The 27,313-nt window shown below is 32.1% G+C and overlaps 3 protein-coding genes across 3 annotated transcripts; 1 reads left to right on the forward strand and 2 right to left on the reverse strand.

The window, feature by feature from the left end:
* Positions 1-7,308: 7,308 nt before the first annotated feature.
* Positions 7,309-8,788, reverse strand: LOC25484071 (E3 ubiquitin-protein ligase SGR9, amyloplastic). Its single transcript, XM_024778864.2, has one exon. It carries the CDS (start codon positions 8,626-8,628, stop codon positions 7,795-7,797), a length of 834 nt encoding a protein of 277 aa, XP_024634632.1. The 5' UTR covers positions 8,629-8,788; the 3' UTR covers positions 7,309-7,794.
* A 5,280-nt stretch (positions 8,789-14,068) lies between these two features.
* Positions 14,069-17,056, reverse strand: LOC25484072 (pentatricopeptide repeat-containing protein At2g37310). The gene has a single exon (XM_013612827.3). It carries the CDS (start codon positions 16,839-16,841, stop codon positions 14,787-14,789), a length of 2,055 nt encoding a protein of 684 aa, XP_013468281.1. The 5' UTR covers positions 16,842-17,056; the 3' UTR covers positions 14,069-14,786.
* Positions 17,057-17,944: 888 nt separating this feature from the next.
* LOC25484073 (pathogenesis-related protein 1) lies at positions 17,945-18,586 on the forward strand. Its single transcript, XM_013612828.1, has one exon. The coding sequence runs from the start codon at positions 17,945-17,947 to the stop codon at positions 18,584-18,586; it is 642 nt and encodes a 213-aa protein (XP_013468282.1).
* The last annotated feature ends 8,727 nt before the right edge of the window (positions 18,587-27,313 follow it).

A 27,313-nucleotide genomic window follows, 5' to 3' on the forward strand; every position in this document is an offset into this window, starting at 1 on the left:
TATAAAAAAGGAGCATGATATTATTGTAAAAGGAATGTTAAGATTAAAGTTTTCAAAAGAATATAATGTGATGCAACCAAAGTCTAAGAAGAAGTTGTGTAGCTTATACAGAAAAAAGAAATTGTGTAAATATGACACAAATATTATAGTTGTCAATGTGAGTTTTGTTTTTTAAGACTATTTAAATTTAGAATTGTTTCCTTTTTTAAGAACACATTTATTACAATTTTTGATATTTTTTAATGAGTCATAAATTTTGATTAATGTAGTTTTTTTATGTTATTTCTATATGTAATTTTTTTTGTTGAACTTATAAAGTTAGTACATTTGATGTACGATTAATTTAAACTATTACAATGAACAAACAAAAATATATAAATTTGATGTATATTTTTTTGAGAGAGATTTTAAATTATATTTATATCAATAATGTTAATAAAATATATTTTATTTTTTTAACGTTTTTATATATGTTTAAAAATTATATTATTAAAAATTTATTTAATCTATACAAACTTCTCAAATAAGTTGACTATTTGGAAAAATAAAAAATAATTTACATATCATTAATGTATTAAAATCGTGTGATTCTCCTTATTTTCTCCAATAAATGTATAAGATAATTTATTAATGGTTTTAAATTATTTTAATCAAAATAGTGTGATTCTCGTTACCTTGAAAACTAATAATAATCCTGTGCAATTAAAATTTGTTTTTCTTTTAATTGCATAAAAAGATGAGTAACAATTATAAAATAGAATATATGAGGATCATATGCGTTAATTCTCTCACCTGAGAATTAAAGAAAATAATAAAAAAGTATGTATTCATCCTTCAAAAAAAGTGTATGCTCAAATATGTTAGCTTAATAAAATCTTTTATATAATTAAGTTTGTTAATATTAAATATGCTAACTAAATAAAAATGTCCTAGAAATGGATGTATATGACTATTGAATAATTAAGTTGGTTAATATCTCATCAAATCAATATCTGTATAAAGAAAAGAGCAAGATCATTGTGTTAGAAAGGATGAAGACAATAGGAAGAAAGAAAAAAAAAGTAGATAAGATACATCAATAATTGAAGAAAATAAATCAATAATAAAGGGCAATGTCCAACTCGAATTTTCTATTCAACCCTATAAACAAATTTCTATAATATTCAATAAGATCTTATCAATATTAGAATCTTAAGAAGAAAAAATCATAATATACATAAGACAGTTCTTACAACCATTTTTTGTAGATGCACATCAAAGTTTAAAATACAAAAGAAATACCACTATTTAGAATGTGAAATATCATTTACAACACAAATTGTATCTCCAAACTGATTAACTAATTACATGATTTGTTGTGCAAAATAATCATCACTTAAAAATCTAATAAAATTTATTCATTATAATCAAAGTGATTAATCCAATTTCGTCAGAGTTCATGCCATGCGCCGATTCTTTCATCATATTCATCGTTTGAGATCCACTTCTGCAACAACTAAAGAGAAGGTGAATATAGATCAAGGTGAATTGAAAGGAAGAAAAACATTTGTTTAATTGTTCTACCAATGGAAAAATATCAGAAATTGAATCAGTTTAAGAATTAGATCTATAAGAAAAACATGAGAATAAGAATAAAAAATGAATAAAATAAAATAATGATCTTGAGAAATTTTTCAAAATTTTTATTATGATTCTCAAAATTGTGTAAAAATGGTAAAACTAAAAAGCACAATTTATAGCAAAATTATGATTTGTAACTCAAATCAAAATGGTGTGAAAAGTGTGAGCCTCAAACACAATATTTATAGCCAACATGTATGAAGCAATCAAAAAACGTATTCCCTTAATTTATGGATATAGTAATTGAAAATAAAATGGTACATTAATTTTCAAAAATTGATATGATTAAAATTAGAGAGAAAAATAAAACAAATACTCATGTTTTTTTCGAAAATATTTGGGTTTTTTTATTATAATTTTTAACTCGGTTCTAAAAAAAATAGAGGTCTATGTTTTTTTTAGTTATAATTTTTAACCCGATTTTTAAATAAAAAATAAAAAGAGGTCATGTAAAAAAATATCGTATCATATTAAAATTGTTTCGATGCATATTTCTTTGATCAAATCATATCAATAATATTCTTAATCAATTTGGAATAACTATTACCATTTTCGGTTCCTATCATATTAATAATATTATTATTTTAGAAAATTAATTGAGAATAGTTTTATAAAATAAAAGAATAAACATAAAACAAAAAATCTTCTTTGTTTTAATGAATAATTCTTTGACCAAATCATATCAATAAATTACTGATCAATTTGGAGTAGCTATTGCCATTTTCGGTTCATGTCATATTAATAGTATTTTTGAATATCATTGCATCAATTTATTATGAATAAAAATAAAATAATAACATTAAATGTCAAATGTATGAGAATGCTTGGCTCTAGTTCCAATTTTTTCTCTTTCTTGAAATAAAGATTGCACAATTCAACGAAATTTATTAAAAAAAAAATCAGTTTAATGAAATAAAAATTTGATTTACATTTTTTACTTTGTGATAAATTATAAATCTGATAATTTTTTAATAGGTTAAAATATATGCAATTTACTCTGGATATTTAAATATGTTATAATTGAAATATAATATTATATAAAACAATCTCGTTAAAATTTCATTATTTAATATCAACTATAAAATATAGGATAATAAAACATTACATTACACGATTATACAAATAATATAATTATACAATATAATTGATGTTCCAAAAAAAAAAATACAATAAAATTGATACATATGGTTCCATATATTAATTAGAAAAATTAATACACAAAGTTACAATAATGCAAATGCTTGAGAATAAAACAATATTAGAGTGCCACATGTCACGACTTATGAAATTCTAAACATTGAAATGTGGTGACACATGTCAACACCAAAAGAAGAGAAAATTATTTCCATAAAGGGACATGAAATAGGTCCTAAATTTATATTATATAGATTCCATCAATATTCAAAAAAGGTTCCATTTTTTTTATGTTGCAAAAAGTGTCTCAAATCATAGAAGAATTATTTCAAGAAGCTTTATACACTAATTTGATATCGAGAAACAAATATTGCATCTTTTAACCCATTTATAGTGTTGGTTTTTCAAACTTTTTCGTTTTTTATTTTACTATGTTACATTTAATGATTGAATTAGTTATTTTTTTTTTTTAATGTTTTATTATTTATTGATAGTTATGATTGATAATGTGATTGATAATTTTGTTGAGTCAAAATCAAATATTGTTGAGTCTTCCATCAAATTCAAAGCATTTGTTGAAGCTTATGTCAAATTGAAACCAAATGTTGATTGTAAATATAACATTGTTGGTTTCGTGGTTTCCAAACTTTGTGTTAATGAAGTAGATATGGCGCCTTAATTTTTCACCGATGATAAATGAAATGTTAGAGATCATAAGATTAATTGGGTTTATCGACAAGTAGCAAAGACGGGATTTGCTTTAATCAAGAGAAATCATATTCAGGTGATGGAAGAAAGAATTCAATGTTAATGTTGGATTGTTAAAGGGATGGTGAGTACAAAGTACCCAATAAAAAATTGAACTGAGAAGATACGAGGTCAAGAAAATGTGGATGTTTGTTTAGGTTGTGTGGTTATTTAAAGAATACAAATGAATGGTCATTGAATATTGTTAATTGAGTTCACATTCATTCGATGAAGCCAAAGTTAAAAGGACAACTTCTTGCTGGTATATTAACTGAGAAAGACAATAAGATTGTTGCTGACCTTTCTAAGAATTTGGTGGAGTCTAAACATATCCTGATGAATATGAAAGGTAAATGAAAATGACAATTTGACAAATATAAATAAGGCTAAATTGCATTTTTGGTCCTTTAACTATTTAGGTAGTATCGCTTTGGTCCTTTAATTAAAATTCGATTTATTTTGGTCCATGAACTTCTCTCTGTTACACATTTTGGTCTTTTCCGTTAGTTTTAATTAAAAAACATTAGGTTTTCTTCATCCTTTAATTTGTATGGGTGTTATGGAGTAACCTTCTTTTCATTTTTTGTGTTGTGTTTTGTTTTGAGGAGTGATTCTCTTTGCACACCTTGTGCGAGATGAATCGCTCTTGGTGATTATTATATTTCATTTTGCCTTCTTTAAAAAAAAATGATGTATAATATTTTTTATGTTGATTTGAGAGATTTCATATCATATTTTAATCATATTGTGATATTTTTGAGTAAATTACACTTCTCTCCCCCTTAGAGAAGCTTAAATTACACTCTTTTTCCCTTAAAGAAGTTTGAATACATTCATCATCCCCTCCTATGTTAAAATATACACTCTCCTCCCTTGAAAAGTAAAATGTATACCCTCCTCTTCTATAAGATGCTTGAATTAGAACTCTCTCACTTAATAATTAAATATGCACTTCATTTTAATCTATTTTAACATAAATAAATATTTTTATGATATATACTAATTTTGAACCACCATTTAAGAAAAAGGAATTCATTTCTTTATAATTTAAATGTCAATAATAATTAAATTTAAATATTTTGCTATTAATTTTATAATTTAGAGTATAAAATTAACTTTTAAACAACCATGCTTTATTTTCTTTAGTATTTTTTCATATATTTTAATTTTATTTTGGGTCGTTTCATATTTTATAATAGGGTTTAAAACTACATGTTAATGAAATTATGAATAAAAAATAGCGAAAAATATGTATTCAAAGTTTGATTATAATAAAATAGACCCACAATACTATTTTTTTCGAAGTGTGTTAGTTTATTATTATTTTTTATTAGGTTATTAAAAATAAGTGGGGAGGGGAATGTAATTCAAGCTTCTCTTAGGGGTGAGGAGTAAAATGTTTTCTAATAAGTTTTGAATAAGAGAGGAGGAGCGTGTATATTTTAACATAAGAGGGGATGTAAATGTAATTCAAACATCTTTGACGGGAGGGGAGTGTAATTTACTCTATTTTTTTTGTTATTGATTATCTTTTTGTTGTTAAAGTGCGGGTACGGCTCTTGGTTGCCATTAGGGTATGGGGGCATGCATCAAACTTGTTGGCCATGAGAGTATGGGCTCAGGTATGGGGATAGTTTGGAACGACAATTAACTATTGTTTAACAATGAACAATAATTAATTGTTGTTGGGGTGAAATGGTCAGTTTGGGGGGTGCTTGAGAGCAAATCGTAGATAAATAAAGATCAGTTTTCTTATATTTTTGGATCATATTTGAATTCGGCCTTACTGACCATGTAAGGTATTTAAAAAAAAAGACTCTTTCAAAAAAAAAAAAGTATTTAAAAATTGTTCTTAAGGCCCCCACATTTCTCACAGACCCCCCCCCCCCCCCCCCCCCCCCCCGAAAATATCATCATACTCGTCTTTCACGCGCCGTCCAAATTTTCAATTTTGCCTCTTTTAGATTAATATAGTTTAGAGAATTTTTATTCCATTTCGTATTATATAACCTAAATTTTGTTTCAAAATCTTTTGGATTATATGATACTAAAACGAATTAAACATTTTAGATTATATAATCTAAAACGTGTTGGACCCTATTAGACCATTGTTTCAACTGTAATGAGAGTCATAATATTGACAGTTTCGGATTATATAATATTAAAACTTAAAATATGTATTTATATTATATAATTCAGACCGTATCAGATCTATTTGTACATAAAGCCCACTTATTGCAAATCAACACCAATTTTGCAACATAATTCAAACCACATTTTTAACACACATCAAAACTAAATCAAAACATAACATATGATAAAAAAAAAAAATCCTTAATAAAATCAAATTTTACGTCGATTTTACAACACAAATCAAACCATAATATTATACATATGATAATCCAAATCGTGCAAAATATTCAAAACAAAATATTTAGTGGCCTTGGCTAAGAGTCATAAAAAGTCATACAAAATCGTAACTGATGAAATGAGAAGTTTTTTAGTGTTACTTGTATATGGGAAAGTATAGATAGACATACATTTATTTTATACACCCTTTCCACCACTCTTACTTGGCAAACTTTTATTGGTCCAACAAAAGCAATAATAAAAAAAAAAAAACAAAGAAAAAAATACAATAAGCTGAGTTTCTCTCTTCACGACTTACCTTCTCCCCCTCCTCTCCTCTCCTGTGTCTGTTCACCATGTTCCTTTCTCTCCCCCACTCAAACTGGCCACCAACAAAAGCTTCGCACGGCGGTGGAGTACGAGTTTTCACGGCGAAGGTCTCGTGTCCTTCGTCTGTCCAGATCCTTCTGCTGAGAAACAAATTATGCTATGCAGGAAAAACATCTTGCTAGTGAAAATGGAGAGCATTTCGTGTTTGTAGGAAACAAAAAACACACAAAGGCTCTTTAAGATGATAAAACAACGATTTCTTCTTCTTTTCCCTCTATTCCATTCAATTACAAATTTCTCAAAATTTCTATCATTTTAAGATTTTTTTTATTTAATTTAATCCATTGGTGAACAAACAGGATTTGTGTGGCATGAGTTTTTGAAAGGAAATTTTATAGATACATGCTTTATGGGTACAAATTTGTGGCAAATTCTGAAAAATGGATAGCATAGTCGTCAATGAAACTGAAGACGAACAAACATCTTTGTTTCTCTCTCCTTAAAATTGTTCATTTTTATTTGCTTTATATCTGAACCGTTGGATTAGGGGCAAGAATATGGCATAACAGATATAGCACATGAGATGATCCGATTCAAGAAAAATTCTAAGCTTTTGTGGGGACCACTAGACAAATGTCACAATTGTATTTGGTGGTATAAGTGTGCATGTCACGTAAGGATGTATGTGTATCACTGCTCCTTGTATATAGACATCTTTTAGATTATATTATCCCAACCTGTTTGTTTTTTTGTTTCAAATTATATAACTCAAATGGAGGCAAAAGTAATTTCTCTCATAGTTTTCTCAACAAAATACTGTATTTGCCAAGTCCAGTTTACTTGAGCCCTATTGAGTGTGTTTGCATGTTGTTAGCCTAAAAATGCAGTGGTTCAGCCTCCACCCCCAACACACGTGCACCAATACAATGCATTAGCTAGAGAGTTTTGCTGGAGTTAGAGATAGAATGTTTGCCACACGGAAATGTCAAAGGAAGATAAATGAAGTTTCAATCAATCAAGGGAGAAAGGCAAAGCAAGAATGCAATTGTCTGTTTTTGGCCACATGAAATCATTGGCATAACTCATCTCGTGGGGCTAATAACAAATTAGCAATAAATACAAATCAACTACCAACAATATAAGGAACTTATTGTGAATTACGGTTATTAAAAATTCTATCATACTCCATCTATTGACTTATATGATATACTAATCTAAATCTATTACTATAGTATACATACAAGATTATTACATCTTTTTTTTATAAATATATATAATAAGAACCTCACATTTGTATACTTTATCCATCCATCAATTGAAATCATTCCCTCTACCACAACAGTCCCTGTCTAAGGTCCAAAACATCTAAAACCAAACAAATTAACATATATGCAAGAATCCATATTAAGCCAACTAATTGCCACGCCATCTTCTCCTCATCACACATATCACAAGCTAGCCTTGACTGTTTTCTAGTGGACCTCACTATCCCTATGATGCCTCCTATCAAGAACTAGTAAATAGCAGATAAATATACCTTTCTTCCATTTGTTTTTTAAGTAAGAATAAGATAAAATTAACTAATGTTAAGGGTTTAATTAATCAACCATCTTGTTATATATGTTTCGCACTAATTTTAACCAAGACTTCCCACAACCGTTGGATCTCTCCAAAAACATCATCGGACGGTAACCGAAACCTACAACAAGGACACGTGTTCTTCTTTCCCAACCATGGTAAAATACACATCCAATGAAACAAATGCTGACATGGCAACTCACACACGTCTCTCCCTACTTGCATCTCTTCTTTACATATCACACACTCTCTCCCACCAACACTCACCTCCACCGCCGGCAAAGAAACCACCGTCGCCGCCGAAGCCGCCACCTCCTTCACTTCTTTCCCTTCTTCACAACCCAAAACACCTACCAATCTCCAACATCGACTCACCGTCTCGATAAACGGAATCAAAACCGAACCAAAACAAGCACCAAGCGGTGGTGCAGAAGAATAAGAAAGCGTTAACAATGTGTTGGAGAAGATTTTGTTCAAGTTTAGCCTCCAGTGTGAAAACGGTGCGGTTAAAGCTTCTGGGTTGTATTTATGTGTTTCACAGAACAACAGAAGGAGTAACACAGCGTCGGTGTCACGTTCTCTCATGGAAGTTGAAACAGGAGGTGGAAGAGGTGAGGTGGGGTTGTTTGATTGAGTGAGGAGGTGTAGAAAGGAAAGGAGGTGGCGTGAAATGAGGAGAGTTTTTTGTTGAAGAGATAGAGTGTGAAGGTGGTGAAGAGTTAGTGAGAAGAGTGATGGGGAGGAAAGGAGGAAAGTGAGACGGCGGTGGTGGCGGCGGGTGGAGGAGAGAATGGTGTTAGTGAGGTTTGTGAGGTGGGAAGGAGGGAGAGATGAAAGTGCTGCCAAGATGGTTGATGTTGTTTCTTCCATATGGATAAATGAATTGGTTTGGAGTGTTAGTTTTTTTACTTATAGAATTCGAGAGTAATTTGGGAGTGTGAATGGGGATGATGATGAGAAGGCTTTTGCTTTTTATGTATGTAGTGTACCACATGTGTTTTACTCATTACTGTCATCATCACTGCTACTTCCTTTTTGTATGATCCAATGTGTCATTGATCTCTGTTCCTTTTCATTGTAATTCTACTAACTACTTTAAGACAGAAAAAAGAAAGAGAAAAAAGAATCTAAAACTAGTACACCCTCCCTTGTTAATTATTAACAAATTTAATTTTTTTAGATTTATTCATACGTGATTTATATTATCAACCACATATATCATTAATTGAATGAATCGATAAAATTAAATTTTCTTATAATTGATAACGGAGAGAGTACTCCATATTTGGGATAGGAAGTAGAGACGAAATACATTAGTTAATTGTGATTGAAAATGAGTTGAATTTTAAATGATTTATTCTATTAATAATGATTTACGTTTGAATAAAAGTGAGTTGAACAATAAGTTTGAATGTCTAAATCAATTTTTGATTTAAAAAGTTCAATTTTTAACTTGAAATAAAATATAAAATTAATTTTATTCGAAAACAATCAAATATGTTAGAATCAATTTTAAAAGACAATCAAATATGTCAGAATCAATTTTAAGATATAACCAATTTTGACCTTTCTAAAAGTAAAATTAAACCTATGAATTTGATTTTAGAATAATTGAATATTTTTAGTATAATAGATTTTAATTTGAAGATATTTCTAGTTTTTTACTTTAAATTTGATTTTTTTTTCCATTCAATTTTTTAGTCCAACTAATTAATTTTAGTATTCATTCACAATTAGCTAAAATTAATTTTTGAAAATCAACTTTGACTCCAAATACACGCTAAGTTGGAAAGTTGGTATTTCCTCCTATTTTCACCATGATGATTTTTTTATTTTTTAACATAAACAGTGTGTCTTTTTCTCCATTATATATAAAGGAAGATACATTACTGAGCTGATTTTTTATCTCTCAATTACACCTTTCATTTAAACTATTCTTTTTTGATGCGGCCGAGATTTGAACCTCGAATCTTGCATATATTATGCATTATCTCTATCAAATGAGCTAAGTTCAGGAGGACTTATTTAAACTATTCTAATTATAACTTTATATTTTGCATAATATTATTTAAATCTTTAATTAAAAAAATTAGTTAAAATTCATTTTAATATGAACAATTTTGCTATAATAAAATCAATCAAGTTAAATCTAACTTTGATTACATTATTTTTTAAAATTTATAATCATTTACGATAAAATAAATATACACTAAAGCGCGTTACAAATGGGTAAATGTGTTTGTCTGAATGCTAGTTAAATACTCCATTCATCCGTTCTAAATTATATGACGTTTTGACTATTTCACACACATTAATAAATGTAATTAAGTTTGTATAAAAAAGATATATTATGAGTTTTTTTTTATAAAATTATCCTTGATAAATAGTATGAGAAAGATAAATAATAGAATTGAAAGAAGAGAGAGCAATAAACAGTTAAAGATATAATAGGAAAAGTAACATTAATGTTTTATTGATATTTTTTTTTAAAAGGAATATTTTTTTGTGAGGATTTAAAGAAATGTTTTATTGATATTGTAAAACGACATATAATTTGTAAATTTTTTTATCAAATCGACATACAATTTGTGATGAAGGGGTATAAAGTTATTTTCATTTATGAATTACAATCTTTTATCAATTTTGTTCTTTAAAAAATGAACTTTTGTCAAGTTTTTTTTTATTGCTAACTTTTGCCAACTTTGACTAACTTATATTAATCTTTTTTTTACTAAGTCATTATTCTATTGCAATATTATTTATCGTTAAATATTTTTGTTGTTCATCTTATTTATTATTCTTTGTCTTAACTATTAAATTTCTTACGCATTTAATATAACGTTCTTTTATTTTTTATTTATTTGAAGAAAAGATGCTTATAACATTTCATTATAATAATATCAGTAATAGAACGAAGGATATAAAAATAAATATTGGAACTAATTGATAACACGACTTCTCCAACCAAAGCATGAGCTATCACATTTGTTTGTCAACTATTGAATTTTATTTGATGGTTTGTGAACTGTGAATGAAAGAGTCTCTAACTCCTAATATGATATGATCCAATTCTGAAACATCATTGGTTGTTTTAGAATCCATCACAAAGTCGACATTGTCTATCTGCATGCCACTTAACCGTTCTATAACATTAAACAAACCTAAAGCTTCACCAACAGGAACATAACATATATAAAAGGATAGAAACTCATGCTTTTGGCTAGAACAAAAGTTCCATCATTGTTGCGCACCCATATACCAATGCCTACATGATTCATAGACTAAGAAAAAGAAGCATCAACGTTGCACTCGAGACAACCAGGCGCCAACCTTTGTCAATGTACATCATGACTTGCAGTTTACAAGAAGCTCGACGAGAAGCATCGTGTGTGAATCTGAAGTGGTTTGTTGATCGTCACTCGCACTATGAATAATACTAGCATCTTGTCGGTTTTCAATGCGGTGACGCGCTCTATAAACTACGTTGGCACAAAGTTCATTCTCATTCTTCGAGAGTTTAAGGTTACGGTGGTTCCATAAGCTCCAGCAAATGGCTGCCAAACGCTGAGCATATTCCTGAGATATATTTTGTAACAAAGAAAAATAGCTTATATGGTCGAGTTAGTGACAAGAAAAACATAGTTTACCTTGCTCCAAATACCAACCATTTACCACACTTGCATCACAAAAGGACACTCGAAAATAATATGAGCAAGATCTTCATGATTGGAATTACAACTAACACAATTCGTTGGACATCGGTCTTGTGTCCTAAAGACGAACATGCATTGGCAAACAATCCCTACACATGGTCAAATAAGGTTCTTCACCTTTGGAGGAACTTTTAACTGCTAGATGCCACACCAGAACCCCGTGCACCCAAAATGGGTCGTATCAACAAGAGTACATTACTTGTATGCACTTCAAACAAAGTACAAACCATTTTTCTCAGCTTTCCAAACCAATTTGTCATTAGGAACATGATTAAACAGCGACGTGTTTAGAATAGAATGTTAAAATTGCTTAATAATGATGATAACATATTATTACAATTATTTTTTGGGGAAAATATTATAACAATTATATATATACACACACAGAGATATTTAAAAAAGTTTAAATTACACCATTATTATCAAATACTATAACTTATACTTCTAACCAAAATCAAACTTAATATTAATTTGTTTTGACAAATTTTAATAATATTTACATTTATTTATTGTGCAATTGTGGCAATATTAGAAACCTTAGATTTATTAAACAAAAAAAACCTTTCAATTTTAATTTAGAATTAAACTAGTATACTCCATATGTATATAATTATTTTACACATACATTTAATGATGTGTTGTCACGTCAATTATTAAATATTAAAACATATGTATTCATTAATTGATGTGACAACATATTATTAAATACATATGCAAAATATTTGCACAGTGACAATGTTTACCAATTTCCTTAAAAAAAAGACAATGTTTACCAATCATTTAGATTTAATTTAAATTTAGTCTATATATATTTTTTGAAAGAAATTTAGTCTATATATATTTTGTGTATTTTTATTATATTCTTTATATATAAAACAAGGGTTGATGAGTCCTCGTGAGTATAACTCAATTGACAAGGACATTGTGATATGCAAAGGCTAGGGATTCAAACTTTAGATATTTCTCACTTATTTACTTTAAGGGATGAATTTTCGGTCACTAAAGTACTTGGAAAAAAACAAGAGATAATTTATTTTTTTGTTAGTGAAACAAGAGATAATTTTTACCCAAATATCATATGAATCAAAAAAGTTATGCTTCTAATTTTTTTTAAAGAATAATAAAATTGTAAGCTTAAATACATCATAATTTAATGAAATACGACAGAAAATATAATATGAATACAATACCTTAACGATATATTAAACACATTAAAATACGTATATCAGCTATATTATAATTATAATACAATATAAACTCCTGAATCAATTTTAATATGTGAATCAATTTTAATGTGTATTACCTCTAAATATAATGATTTTTTTTAAGGAATAAAGAAAATATATACTCTAATTAATTTCCGATGAATAAGTTGATTATGACGAATGTGTTAAATGACAATATAATTTGTTAAAAATTATTTTATTATAAAAAAAAATAAAAATTAGCATAAAAAATTTCTTAAAAACAATTTTTTTATTCAAGGTATATTTTTTCACAAGCCGCGACTAAAATAAATTTAGTAAAATAAATTAGATTGTAGTTACTTTTAAATGGACGATCTTATAACTATTCTTAGCATTATGATATGATGGGAGTGAAGATTGAACCCTCAACTTCCTTAGCACTCTACTCCTCAACTCTTTAGCTTAAACAAACTTGATATACCATAAATTAGATTGTAGATTGCGTGTAGAAAATGCAATAGAAGTTAGAACTAACTATAGTTCGGCAGTTTTGTATTTTCATATTGGTTGGGTAATTTTTAATATGTTTACGTAGCATATAAGGTTTGTTTATAAGGATTGGTGTACCCCTTCTTTCGTTAACAATTTGTTTACAAAAGTACAAATCAATAGTGTGACAGTTGTGGAGATGAAACAATGAACAGGGAAATGAATTGTCTTCATGTTAATGTCCAGTTCAAGCACGTTTGTCGCTCTTAAGCTTTTCGTTATCTTAACCGTGTCTGTTACGGATTTGGTTAATGTCAACAAAAACAAGCAGAAAAGAAAATTTCATTCCCAACCATATGGCCCATGACCGTGGCTTGTTGCTCTTGTCCCTTATAAAATAAACCAACCAAAACAATAATGCAATTCCAGAGTAAAGAATTTGACATCTTCATGCCTTCTGCTCATCATAGATTTTCTCACCCTTTATCATTTACACGCACACATGCTTATTTCATAATGCATCTAGTGTTTTCGTACCATTATTGCAAATTACTTCCTTGGTATGAGTGACGACGGAATAATTTACTTTTAAGATGGGCATTCTAGAACAAAGCATTAAAATATAAGGTCAAGTAGTCATTCATGTTGGGGAGAAGAACGACATTTGGTGGCAAACCAAGTTATGATTAAAGGAGAATATATTATAACTTAACAGATATCTGATGCTTTACTAACAAGAAAACTTTTTTCAAGACAGTAATGGAATAAAGATGTAGAAGGAAATCTGTAAAATTTATAGAATATAAAAATCAACATGTAGTTATGAACATAGAATAGATGTATCAGTATGTAAATTTAATATGAAAATATATCATGCATAGATGCTCTCAAAGAAAAAGTTAGACACGAGAGAAGCCCCACTAATAAAATACTAAAAATATCAAACAAATATGCTTCTTGTATGATTTTTCAACTACTACAACTGGCTGTATCAAAATCAATGAACAATGCATTCCTTCCAATGTCTTACCTCATCAATTTGGTGATTTCTAAAAAAATATCCTATACGTGGAGCCATTCTCAACATAATTTATACCTTTTTGCTCCTGCTTTTCACAAAATATTAGTCACCGTCTCATCATTCCACGCCGTATCAATCTCGATACCGTAAAGTTGAAGGGAAAAAGAGGAAAAAAGATCTGAAATGTGGGGAACTGTTTAACCTCATGTATGATACTGGTTTATCCATCTATTACTATTTGAGCAAGAGTTTATCAATAGTCCATAAGTTATTAGTTCTGCGGGGCCACTTTTCTGCTGAACTGCAGAGTTGAGACACAGCCGACACTCAGAATCTATTCCACATGATGGAAATTGAAGCCGATTTGTCAATAATCAAATCTTGACTGAACCAACAATCCAATATTAAAGCTCTATGACCACAATGCGGTTGTAGTTGAGGCCGCGTCAAGCTATCAACTGTATTTAACCACAAAATTTTGCAATATTAAGGATCCAGATCACAATGACAACTTAAAACCTTTTATACAAGTGCTTAGTTTCTGCACCTCGGAAGTTGAGTGTCCATTTTTGTTCTGGCCGTATACAAGGGACGAGAGATTTATTTCAATGAAAATTATCACATCTCATAATCCAACTCTTCTTGCAAGATATATCCTTCTTCCCTCATCAAACCAAGCAACCCTTTGAGCAGTGCATAAATCTCATCAGACATTTCATTTGACATATCCTTGGCAATAAAGCCTAATAACTTTCCACTAGTTTCAATCCAACTACTTCCCCGGATCTTCGGCGACCCAGTTTTTTCCATCCTTTCCCTAATCTTACGAGCTTCTTCCCATCTCCCAGCACGTGAATACAAATTTGCCATAATTATGTAATTCCCTGTATGTTCAGGCTCAATCTCAAACAAATGATCACAAGCAAACTTCCCTATTTCAACGTCGTCATAAATAGAAGCTCCATTCAGCAGAGCGCCCCAAACTTTAGCAGTTGGCTCAAACGGCATCTTAGAAATGAACTTTTCCGCTTCTGAGAGCTTTCCAGCTCGACTAAGAACACCAACCATGCAGGCATAGTGCTCCACCACAGGTTGAATCCCATGTTTCGAAGGCATCGCGTTGAAAACATCCCAAGCTTCATTCACCAGCCCGGAATGAGCACAAGCTGTCAACACAGAAGTCAATGTAACTGGGTCAGGCTGAATTCCTCTATCTAACATCTGGTTATAGAGACCAAGTGCTAAACTAGCATCTCCGTGAGAAGCATAAGCATATATAATTGAAGTCCAAATTATCAAGCTCCTACTTTGTGACTGATCAAAAACCCGCCTTGCCAAATGAATAAACCCTAACTTTGCATAACTATCAACAATGGCAGTTGCCACGTATATATTTTGGTCATAACTTCTTCTTATTGCATAACCATGCACCTCTTTCAGCCCTCGAAGGTTCGAGAAATACGAAAACAAAGGAATAATGCTAGAAAGTGTGACAACATTTGGCTTCAAATTCAAACCAAACCCCGGCATCTCTCTAACCAAATCCAAAGCTCGTTCAAACTGGTTATTCTGAACCATACCAGGAATCACATCATTCCAAGTACTCAATCCAGGGTTTTCTATTCCCTTTAAAACATCTAAAGCCTCATCGACAAACCCATTAATCATATACCCAGAAATAATCGACCTATAACTTACCTCATCTTTCTCACCCATTTCATCAAACAACTCACGAGCATAATTCAAACTTCCACATTTTGCATACATGGCAATTATAGCATTACAAAGAAACACATCTGTCTCAATTCCATCATCCTTCATAAAACGATGAACTTCCATTCCAAAGGAAAGATCCTTCGACTGACCACACGCCTGCATCACACTACCAATCGTAACAGCATTCGGCAAAATCCCTTTCCCTTCTAAACCCAACATCTCCAAATACAATCTCTTACATTCTTCGTAAAATCCACTCTGAGAATAACCACCAATCATAGCATTCCAAGTCACGATATCTCTCTCCGTCATTTCATCAAACACCTTTCTCGCAATTTCTATCCTACCACACCTACAATAGCACGTGACCAACGCGTTAAGAACGCAAACATCCGAGTAAAACCCGCGTAAAAGAGCAGAACAATGAATCTGCTTTGCTGATTTATAGCACACAGAAGAAGACAACGCTAACGTCTTCAAGATGCTAGTCATGGTAAAGTTATCAGGAGATACATTGTTGTCAGTGGAAGAAACAAACGACGCGAAGAGGCTAAGTGCGTCGTTGAAGAGGGATTTTGAAGTATAAGCAATGATCATAGAGTTCCAGGAGAAGCTGTTTTTGTGAGGAATTTTGTCGAACACGTTGCGTGCATTTCGAATGAGATTGGATTTAGCGTAGAATGTGATGAGTTTAGTGGCGATGAAATTGTCAGGTGTGATGGCGAATGGGAAGAAGCGAGCGTGAAGCTGCTTTCCCTGACGGATGAGACGGTGGTTGGTGCAGTGTTGGATTGCGGAGCCATAGGCGGCGATGTCGAGACCGCCGCCGTGGGTTTTAAGGAGGTTTGTCTTGAGGGTTGATTGTGTTTGAAATTGTTCGTTAAGCGCCAATGGGTTACGTATCCTCCTTCCTTCACCGTGTGCGTTTCGTAATACAATTATCCTAGCGGGTTTCATAGTGTTAAAACAAAATATATATTGTTATTTTTTTTTTTTTAGAGGAAAACCAAAAATATATATAATCATAATCACATTCATCGAGCTTGGGCTAACAGGTTTGTGTCTTTGTGAGCCGCATAGAATGTAGAGGACTTAGGAGAGGAGTATTCTTAGAGCCATAGGAAGAGATGCTCTTCTCTTCTCCCATTTACAATTGTTCCGTTCATTCTTCTAAAAATCTTCAACTAGAGTTAACTTACATTCCCCTATTTTCAACTTGATTAAATTCATTTCTGTTCTTTAATGATATATGTAACTCACTCAATAATAATACCATTCAATTTGATATATGTATTAAAGTTAAAGTTTTTTAATCAATTACATTAACAAAAATGATTTTTGGACACTAGACACAATATAAACATACAATTTTAATTACAAGATTAATTATTATTTTCATCTTCTTCTTTTTGTATGTATCAATCTGATCGAACATTTTGAGAACCATAGATGCTACTCTAAACATAAACTGAGCCGGATTGCCAAGCAACCATTCTAATGCAATCTATTAATGTTTAAGTTCTATTGTAAAAATATGTTTGGTAATTTAAAAACCAGTCAAATTCAATCATATAATAGTCATATATAATAATAATAATAATAATAATCGAAATGGAACATATTACATCAAGAATTATCAATTCGGACGTATATGGTCTTTGCTTCTGATCTGTCAAAAAAAAGTCTTCCTTCTATTTCATTTTATATACTAACTGAAAAACACAAAAATTCAGATTTTGACTATAGATAGACCCCTGGCCTGTGGACATCCAAAAACCACGCTATTTTGTTCACAATGTAATTTTGCTATCTAAAATATCCATTCAACTATGGGTTCAAATTACCAAATCGCATATAGAACTTATCATATTAATTTTCATCCGTGAAGTTAAAAATAGCAACATGAAGTGCAAGATCGTAAAATTACAAGCCCAACAAAAAATTTGTTACATTCTTGTTTAGTAAATGTAATTAACTAACAAATATAAAAAGCGTAACATTTGTCTTCCTCTTAATTCTAACCGGGGCTCTCGGCAACAAGAGTCCCCAAGAATCTCATAATGCATACATTCTCATTCTTCATTGTTCTTCTAATCTTCATCTTTTTCAACGTTGTCACCGCGACACAATCACAACAATCTTTGTCACCACCACCTCCACATGGCAAAAGTCACCACGGTCATCATGGTCACCACCGTTGCAATGCTGCAAAATTCTTTGGATACGTTAGGACAAGCCCCACGGCGTTTTTGAATAACCAAACTGAATTAATTAATGAGTTCCTACACGCGCACAATTGGGTGAGAAGTGAATACAAATTACCGGCATTGAAGTGGGACGAAAATCTCGCGAGTTTCGCGCGAAAATATCTTATGGAACGTTATAACGATTGTAAATTGGTTCATTCTACTGCTAATTATGGTGAGAACATGTTTTGGGGAAAGAAGTTGCATTGGACACCTTCTGATGCGGTTTATTATTGGTACAAGGAGAAGACTTGGTATAGTTTCGAAACCCTTAAGTGTGAGCCTCCACCAAAGATGTGTGAGCATTTTACGCAGATTGTGTGGAGGGATTCGACGCATGTTGGATGTGCCTTGCAACATTGCAAGAACAACGGTACTGGCATGCTCATCGCGTGCGAGTATAATCCAGCGGGTAATTATGTCAATGAGAATCCTCTTGTTCATGCAGCTAAGTAATTTTGAGTGGATCATTTCGATCCACTCAACTTTATGGTACATTCGACTGCCGGACGTTAAATTGAGATAAGTGATTTTAATCTAACCTTATACATACAATTGTATCAAATTCATGACCCTATTTTACTTTTGTCTTGACCTCTCTTGATATATATAACTAATGAATAATTACATCACATATATGTATATGCTCCTTTATTCTTATCTTCCTTTTTTATTTTGGAGCTTTATTGAAATTTCGTTAATTTGGTTGTACTCCAGTTGCGCTGCCAAATTCTACATAATTTGTATGATTTGTTCAACATAAGGCTAATTACTTGAACCATCAAACATGCAGAGGATTTTCTCAAAAAAAAAAAAAAAAAACCATCATGCAGAGGATTAGATTTTCCCTTTTATTTATTCTCTCTTTACTTAATTCGCGTTTTCTGCAATGGGATAGATATGTCCTTAATTGTTGGAGATAAAAAGGTTAAAAAAACTATCATGATTTATATATATATGCTTATATGAAAATATTTATGTATCAATTCGAAGCGTTGAGAAAAGGATTACATTATTTAGAACAAAAAAAGCACTAGAAAAAATGATTATATGGGTTTAAATTGCAAATGCAGTACTCTTGTTGGCGGAAACATCCATATTAAATGCTAGTCTAGCTGATGAAAAATGTTAGTCATGCAGTTTTATAAATCACCATTTCCGTTTACATATCTTTCTTTAGGAACAGTTTGCAATACTATTACCTATAAAAAACTTAGATATACAAAAGCATACAAAAAAAAATATTAACGCAAGTCCATAACAATCAATCACTTAAATAGTTAATAAACTTCGGTTGAACATGAAAAGGGTAGCAGAACTCGAGTTTGAATGCTGACTAACTTACCTCTAACTCATTTCGAATCATTAGGGCTCTCGTCAGTCATATATTTAAGAAAACAATATATCCTTGTTAAATTCCGCAAGTTGTCTTCTCATCGATCTAATTTAATTTTTTTTTCTCCATGATTCGCTCTCCTCCTTATTTTTCTCACCATTTCATCATTCATTGATACATAAAAAGTTATGAGACAAGTAATTGTTATTGATAAATAAAGAAAAACCAAAAGATAACTATTACTCCCTTCGGTCCTATTTACAAGAAACAATTTACTTTTTAGATACATTAAATAATTTATGTATTTGGTTTAGATTCTTGACTAGATACGTACATTATTCAATGTATCTAATAAGTCAACTTTCTCTTGTAAATAAGACCGGAGGGAGTAGTATATTACCGATGAATATTCATATTCGATAAATATGAATATTTGTTGAAGTGAGAACAATCAAGCATATATTGTGATAGCTCTGCATATACACTTAAATAAAATAATTTGAATGTAATTGCAAAGTTTGCATTGAATTTACCAACATGTATGTGTTGGAAGTGGAATTGAACTCATTTCTGTTAAGAAATGTTTCATAGAACCTAGAGTCGGAGAAAACGTTGTTGACTGAGGATACCTTACTCACTACAAGAATTTTGGTTTTTACCGGCGGAAATAATCCCTCAATAATGCCCAAAATCCCTCGGTAATATGTATTACTGGCGGATATCAGTCCCTCAGTAATATGAGCGTCAGTAATGTTACTGGCGGAATTTCCCCTCAGTAATGGATAGGTAGTTTTGACAAAGGATTACTGAGGGATTATTCCGCCAGTAATTACTGACGGATTGAAATCGGTTAGTAATTACTAACGAAATAATCCCTCAGTAATGCTTTGTCAAAACTACTTCTCCATTATTGAGGGAAAATTTCGTCAGTAATGTTTATACAGATCTGCATTACTCAAGGAAATTTCTGCCAATAATGTACTTTTCATTTTTTTTTGTAATTCGTTTCCACTTTTTAATTTTAATTAAAGAAATGCAATTTATTAAACACAAATAAATTAATGAAATAAAGTTTTAATTTAATAAGACACAAATTAATTAAACAATATATATTATCATAATATTCGTACAAAACCATTATTATATCAATAATATTCGTATAATCTAAAAACTAACATAATAAAGTAATTATCATAATATAGGAAAATTCGATCTTGATCTCCCTCCTAACTCAAAACCCTTCAACTCTTTTTGAGTATTAGATTCCTGGCTTAAATGCTTAATTGGTCCCTTAACTTGATTTCAAGTATCGGTTTGGTCCCATAAGTAATAAAAGGTCCGCTTAGGTCCCTTAACTTTATTTAAAGTATCGGTCTGGTCCTTTTTGTTAATTTAATTCAAAAAAACGTTAAGTTTAGAGACCAAACTAATACTAATTAAATAAGTTAAGGGACCAAACTATACTAATTAAATAAGTTAATGGACCAAAATTTAACGTTTTTTTGAATTAAATTAACAGAAAGGACCAAACTGATACTTTAAATGAAGTTAAGGGACCTAAACGGACCTTTTATTACTTATGGGACCAAACCAATACTTGAAATCAAGTTAAGGGACCAATTGAATATTTAAGCCTAGATTCCTCAATTTTCAGCAGCTGAAGCAGCCCTTTTGTTGGTTGGCTCAAGTACAAGGGCATATTTAAAATCATCAATTGCTTCTTTTTAGTAGCCCAGAATCTCTCTAGCTGTACCTCTATGGAATTATGCCTTTACACTCTGTTTGTCAAGACTTATTGCTTTTGTACAATCCTTGACAAAAGTTAGTGATTAACAAAGTCAGTAAATATTTTGCATTAGTAACATGGTTACTATAAAATCTTGTACTAAACTTGTGTGAAAGAATAATTCTACGATAAGGAAATTAATGAATAAACTTATAGAGATGTGGGACGATTTGATAAGTTCTCCGTTTTCTGAAATAAATTAAATTTGGCTTAATTACTCTTTTGGTCTCTTAACTTATTTTTTGATTTCGTTTTGGTTCCTTAACTATTAAAAGTTTCGTTTCGGATCTGTGCTCGTGATTTTCGGATATCAAACCATTAATTGATTTGAATCGTTAATCTTTGAACTCTCGATCTTTATTCGTGGGAAGGGAAAAAATGAGTAAAAACCCTCATCGAGACTTTGGATTCGGGGGTTGGTTACGCGAAGGGAAGGTGCTAGCACCCTAAGCGTCTACGGTATTCCGTAGGAACCTCTTACCTAATTTATCTTGTGCTAAATTCATTGCTTATTTGAAAATTATTACCTAAAAATCTAAGTGAAAGAATGGGGGGAGAAGAAGTATGTTTTTGGTTATTTTTATTTGATTTGGAAGGATAAAAATCCTATGCCTACATACCCTTAAAGAAAAGGGATCAAAACCAATGTAGTTCACCTAAAAAGTTTCTTTTTGGTGGGTTGGTTGATTTTAGATTTTAGAAAATGGTTTTAAGAAGGGATAAGAGGCCTCAAGGCATGAGAGAAAATAAGGTGAGGTTGGTCAAATTTTAATTACAAGAAAATCAGGTCTATTATGAATATTAATTCAATTAAGCATTTGATTAAGAAAATAAAAGGAAAAAAAAAAAGACACTTGGGTTACAAGCCAAGGTTTATTAAGAAAATATTTTTGGAGTTTTTGCATATTTGATTTTTTTGGTAAAATGATTTTTTCTAAACTAAACGGTATACTAGCGTAACGGCGTAAAACAATAAAAAAATAAGCGTAAAGCGGTAAATAAAGTGGGATAGTGTCAGTGCATGTGTCGGTGCTTGTGTTACCTACATTATTACATCAACTCCTAGATACATTCTATGGTCTCAAGAGACATATAATAGCAAGAAATAAAAAAAAAAAACCGCACAAGATAAATTACATCAACTTCCTAATTATACATACTAAAAATAATACCAATGAAATAAAATAACAAACAAAAAAAAAATTAAATATGCATGAGATGATTCAAATATACTACAATAATAATGACAAAACAGTAAATAAACAATTAACACAAAGCAAAACATATTTTTGTAATTTTTAGAGAGATTTTCAAAAATGAAAGAGGTGCAGAAAGTAAAATAGGGGTATAACTAGCGAAACTGTAGTGAATAAAAACAATTGGGCTTAAGCAAAAAACGGGTCGTGGGCGGGTCGGTTAGACCCGCCCGGTTCGGATTGGTATAAATAGGGTGTAAGACCCATTTTCCTTCATTTTCTCAAATCATTTCTCTCTCTTCTCTCTTCTTCTTCCGTGAATCTCTCTCCCCCTCTTCTTCTTCTCCGGCGAGCTTCGCCGCTCCGGCGCGGTGGTTTGCCGGCCCAACAGGGCGGCGCACCGGAGAAGTGAAACTTCTCCGTTTTCAAATTTTTTTACATATTCTGAAATCCTTTTTGGTTTTAAACACGAATCCGGCCTTATTTTTTTCAAAATCAAAGTAAAACTCTCTAGATCTACACTTTTAAGATTCGGATTCAAACTTTTTCAAACATTTTTGAGAATCATATCACTCCACACAGCTTTTAAACGCGTGAAAAAGAAAGAAAGATCCGTGAAATCATTACCTCTGTTGGATCTGTTAAGATCTGGAGGTAGTGTTCTTCGGAAAACTTCAAGTCTTCTTGCTTGTTGTTATACTAAACCGCTCTTAGATCGCTTGTTTCTTGTTTCTTGTCCCTTGTTCCGGATCCGAAAAAAGAAAGCTGTTGATGTTGTTTATGAGCTTGAAACAAAAAAACAGATCGAAATCGAACGTTGGTGATGATGAACAGGTTCGAATTCGTTGTTGTTAGTGATGAACAATTTCGAGTTTGAAATTAGATGCTCTTCCTATTATTCATGGTTTCTGGCAATATTTGGGTGTTATACGATTTTGTGGTTTGTGAGTTTCTGGTGAATTTGTGGTTTTTTGGAAAATTTGTGGATAAACATTCATGAATTGTTCATAATGTGTTCACGGTATTTTTTTGATTTGATTCTGGAAATTGGAGGAATGAAATTAGGGTTTTGGATGATGTGACCGCGGTTGAAAAGTCTCTGCTCTTTTTTCTGTTTGCGGCTAGGGTTTTTTCTTCTCTGTCCTCCTTTCTTTTTGCAGGTTTCAATTTATACCATTAGGGTTGAATAGAATAAGGAAATTACTACTGATTTGCTGGATTTGGCAACAACACTTTGACCCTATGAACTTGCCTAAACATGTGGCGTGGAGAAGAAAAGAAAAAAGAAAAATGGACCCTTGCTGAAATTTTCGGACTTATTGACTTCATTGGACAAAAAACGGAAAATAAACATTTATTAAATATTAAAAAAGTAACTAACTTAAAAAATTAAAATTAAAAGACGGAAGTTAGATAATTAAATGAAAGGAGAGAAAAGTGCCTGCAATCGGAACAAAAATGAGGTATTTTAAAATACCTCTCTGCCGAAATTTTCACTGAATCATGAGATCGACCAGAGTCAAACGAATGCACGTCCGTGGGATCTTTGGTCAAAAATTAGGGTATGACAGATGCCCCTATTTAAGTTTCTCCGTCACAGGGATTTACAAATATCAACTTTGGAATCCATGGGTCGGAGAGACTTAAATATTAAGTACGCTAATTTTGACCAATTGGAATACTAAGAATGCCATGCTCATGACTGTAATAATATGAATATTTACGATGCACTTACGAATGCAAGGATAATGAACACCTACTGACTGGGGGACATACAGATAAATATTATTGGGGAGGAAAAACCATTTACCAATGTACGGAAAGGAACACTGTCTATTACCTTTACTGGGGTAAAGACCAAAATACGAAAAGAAAATATCGTCAATTACCTTTACTAAGGTAAAGACCGACATACGAACATAAATACTGTCAGTTACCTTTACTCGGATAACGACCAAAGGAAATACCGTCAGTTACCCAACGCGGATAACGACTAACATATGAAAGGAAAATACTGTCAGTTACCTCAACTCGGATAACGACCAACTTACGGAAAGGAAATACCGTCAGTTACCTCAACTCGGATAACGACCAACTTACGGAAAGGAAATACCGTCAGTTACCTCAACTCGGATAACGACCAACTTACGAAAAGGAAATACCATCAGTTACCTCAACACGGGTAACGACCAACTTACGGAAAGGAAATACCGTCAGTTACCTCAACTCGGATAACGACCAAAATATGATAAAAGTCAACTGCTACCAGTACGAGGATAGCTTACATAAGGTACTAGGGAGCTAAAATATATATTGAGACAAAGACTATTGGATGGGACCTGCCCCTTGAAATAAACTTTAATTGGTGACAACCTTGAATTAAACACATTGGGGATGACACTTTTTACGGGATACACTGAAAGTAGACACCTGGTAATAATGCAACCATGCATGAATGATATTTGTATGCGTGCTATCTATGCATGAATGAATGAAAATGTATGAGACACATATGACCATACAACGGCAAGATTATTGAGGGATGATTGGGCAGGTCCAGAACGGAAATGGCCCGGTATCATAGTACAAACAACTCGGTAATCTTCATCAGGGCACAACCCTTTAAGCAAAACACTGATGGGGCAATGAACCAAAAGTCAGACCACTAGCCGAAGTCGCCATTTTTGGATTGAACTGGAGTACTTTCGCAAGCTCATGCTTCAAATAGTCATTGCTTTTTCTTTGGTATATTAATTTTTATGAAATCCCTAACTTTTGCCTGGATCGCCCTTTTGGGTTTTCAATCCACCGGGATACTCTCTTTTTTTTGCCTAAGCCGCCCTTTCGGGTTTTCAACTTAGCGAGTTTTTTTTTTTTTTTTTTTTTTTTTTTTAGCAATGCCTATGTCCATGCTCTTGAATCGAATGTTGACACATGCTTCTACGATACATGAATTAAAGATAAAATGTTTGTCAATTTCGCTCTTTTCAAAAGAAAACATAAAGATTTAAAAGAATTTTCAAAGTTTTTACTTCAAGTATTGACAGTAAAGATGGAAGAAAACTTGCACATAGAATAAATAGGAACTTCAAATAAAGGGCACAGGCTCAAATTGATTTAAAAGAAATGGTAACCAGCCAAAGGCATGGCACCACAGATCACAAAGTTTGGAAAATGGTAATTAATATGGGGAAGGTACATTGAACACAATAACCATCATACTTCCTAACAACTTTGAATTCCACTGTTTAGATTGCTTCAATATCGAAGATCTTTTGACGGCTAAGGTGCCCCAAGTGAGTGATGCTTCATCTGATGCAGTTACTTGTCATAATCCTTAATTTTTGCATAGATCGCCCCTGCGGGTTTTCAATCTATCAGGATAATCATTTTTTTTTTATTTTTTTTTGTCTCTAATTTTTGCCTGGACCGCCCTTTCGGGTTTTCAGTCCACCGAGACGCTCATTTTTGGTTTAGGCCGCCCTTTCGGGTTTTCGACCTACCGAGCTGTTCTTTTGTAACTATTTAGACAAAGTATTTCTTGACTGCATCAGAATTCACAGGACGAGGTAAATCTTCTCCATCCATGGTTGTAAGAATTAAAGCACCACCAGAGAAAGCTCTCTTCACTACATAGGGACCTTCATAATTAGGTGTCCACTTGCCCCTAGGGTCTGGTTGAAAAGACTTGATACTCTTGACTACTAGGTCTCCTTCTTTAAACTCACGGGAACGAACCTTCTTATCAAATGCTTGTTTCATCCTTGTCTGATATAGTTGTCCGTGACACAAAGCAGCCATGCGCTTTTCCTCAATCAAATTCAACCGATCTTACCTATTCTGACACCATTCAGCCTCTGACAACTCAGCTTCCATCAAGACTCTCAAAGACGGGATTTCAACTTCTACAGGAAGTATCGCTTCCGTACCATACACCAAGGAAAAAGGGGTTGCCCCTGTTGAAGTACGCACTGAAGTACGGTAACCATACAAAGCATAGGGTAACATCTCATGCCAGTCCTTATAGGTGACCACCATCTTCTGCACAATTTTCTTGATATTCTTGTTTGCAGCTTCGACCGCACCATTCATCTGGGGTCTATAAGGAGAAGAGTTATGATGCTCAATCTTGAAATCATCACATAATTCCTTCATCATCTTATTGTTCAAATTCGTACCATTATCCGTGATAATCTTGTTAGGGACACCATAGCGACATATGATATTGTTCTTGATAAACCGGACCACCACCTGCTTGGTCACATTGGCATAAGAAGCCGCTTCAACCCACTTGGTGAAGTAGTCAATGGCCACTAGTATGAAACGATGTCCATTGGAAGCTTTTGGTTCGATCCGACCAATCATATCAATGCCCCACATAGAGAACGGCCACGGCGACGAGATAACGTTGAGCATAGACGGTGGTACATGAATCTTATCTGCATAAATCTGGCACTTGTGACACTTCTTGGCATAGTGATGGCAATCAGCATGCATTGTTATCCAGTAGTAGCCTGCCCTCAATGCTTTCTTAGCCATTGAATATCCACTAGAATGGGTCCCAAATGAGCCTTCATGTATCTCATGCATTAATAAATCTGCTTCTCGTCGGTCCACACATCTGAGCAAAACTGAATCAAAGTTTCTTTTGTACAAAACATCTCCACTTAGAAAGAAGTTACCAGACAATCTTCTTAAAGTTCTCTTATCTTTACGGGATGCCCCAGGAGGGTACTCTTGAGTTTGAAGAAACACTTTAATATCATGAAACCACGGCTTATCATCGAAAACTGCTTCGGCTGCAAACACATAAGCAGGCCTATCAAGGAATTTGACACTGATCAGCGGCACGTCGTTGCCACGAT

The sequence above is a fragment of the Medicago truncatula genome, chromosome 1 (assembly GCF_003473485.1).
Source record: "Medicago truncatula cultivar Jemalong A17 chromosome 1, MtrunA17r5.0-ANR, whole genome shotgun sequence".
NCBI lineage: Eukaryota > Viridiplantae > Streptophyta > Magnoliopsida > Fabales > Fabaceae > Medicago > Medicago truncatula.

What these genes read in the sequence shown, in the direction of transcription:
- LOC25484071 (XM_024778864.2), bottom strand. Translation starts at nt 8,628, where the DNA reads ATGGAAGAAACAACATCAACCATCTTGGCAGCACTTTCATCTCTCCCT.
- LOC25484072 (XM_013612827.3), bottom strand. Translation starts at nt 16,841, where the DNA reads ATGAAACCCGCTAGGATAATTGTATTACGAAACGCACACGGTGAAGGA.
- LOC25484073 (XM_013612828.1), top strand. Translation starts at nt 17,945, where the DNA reads ATGCATACATTCTCATTCTTCATTGTTCTTCTAATCTTCATCTTTTTC.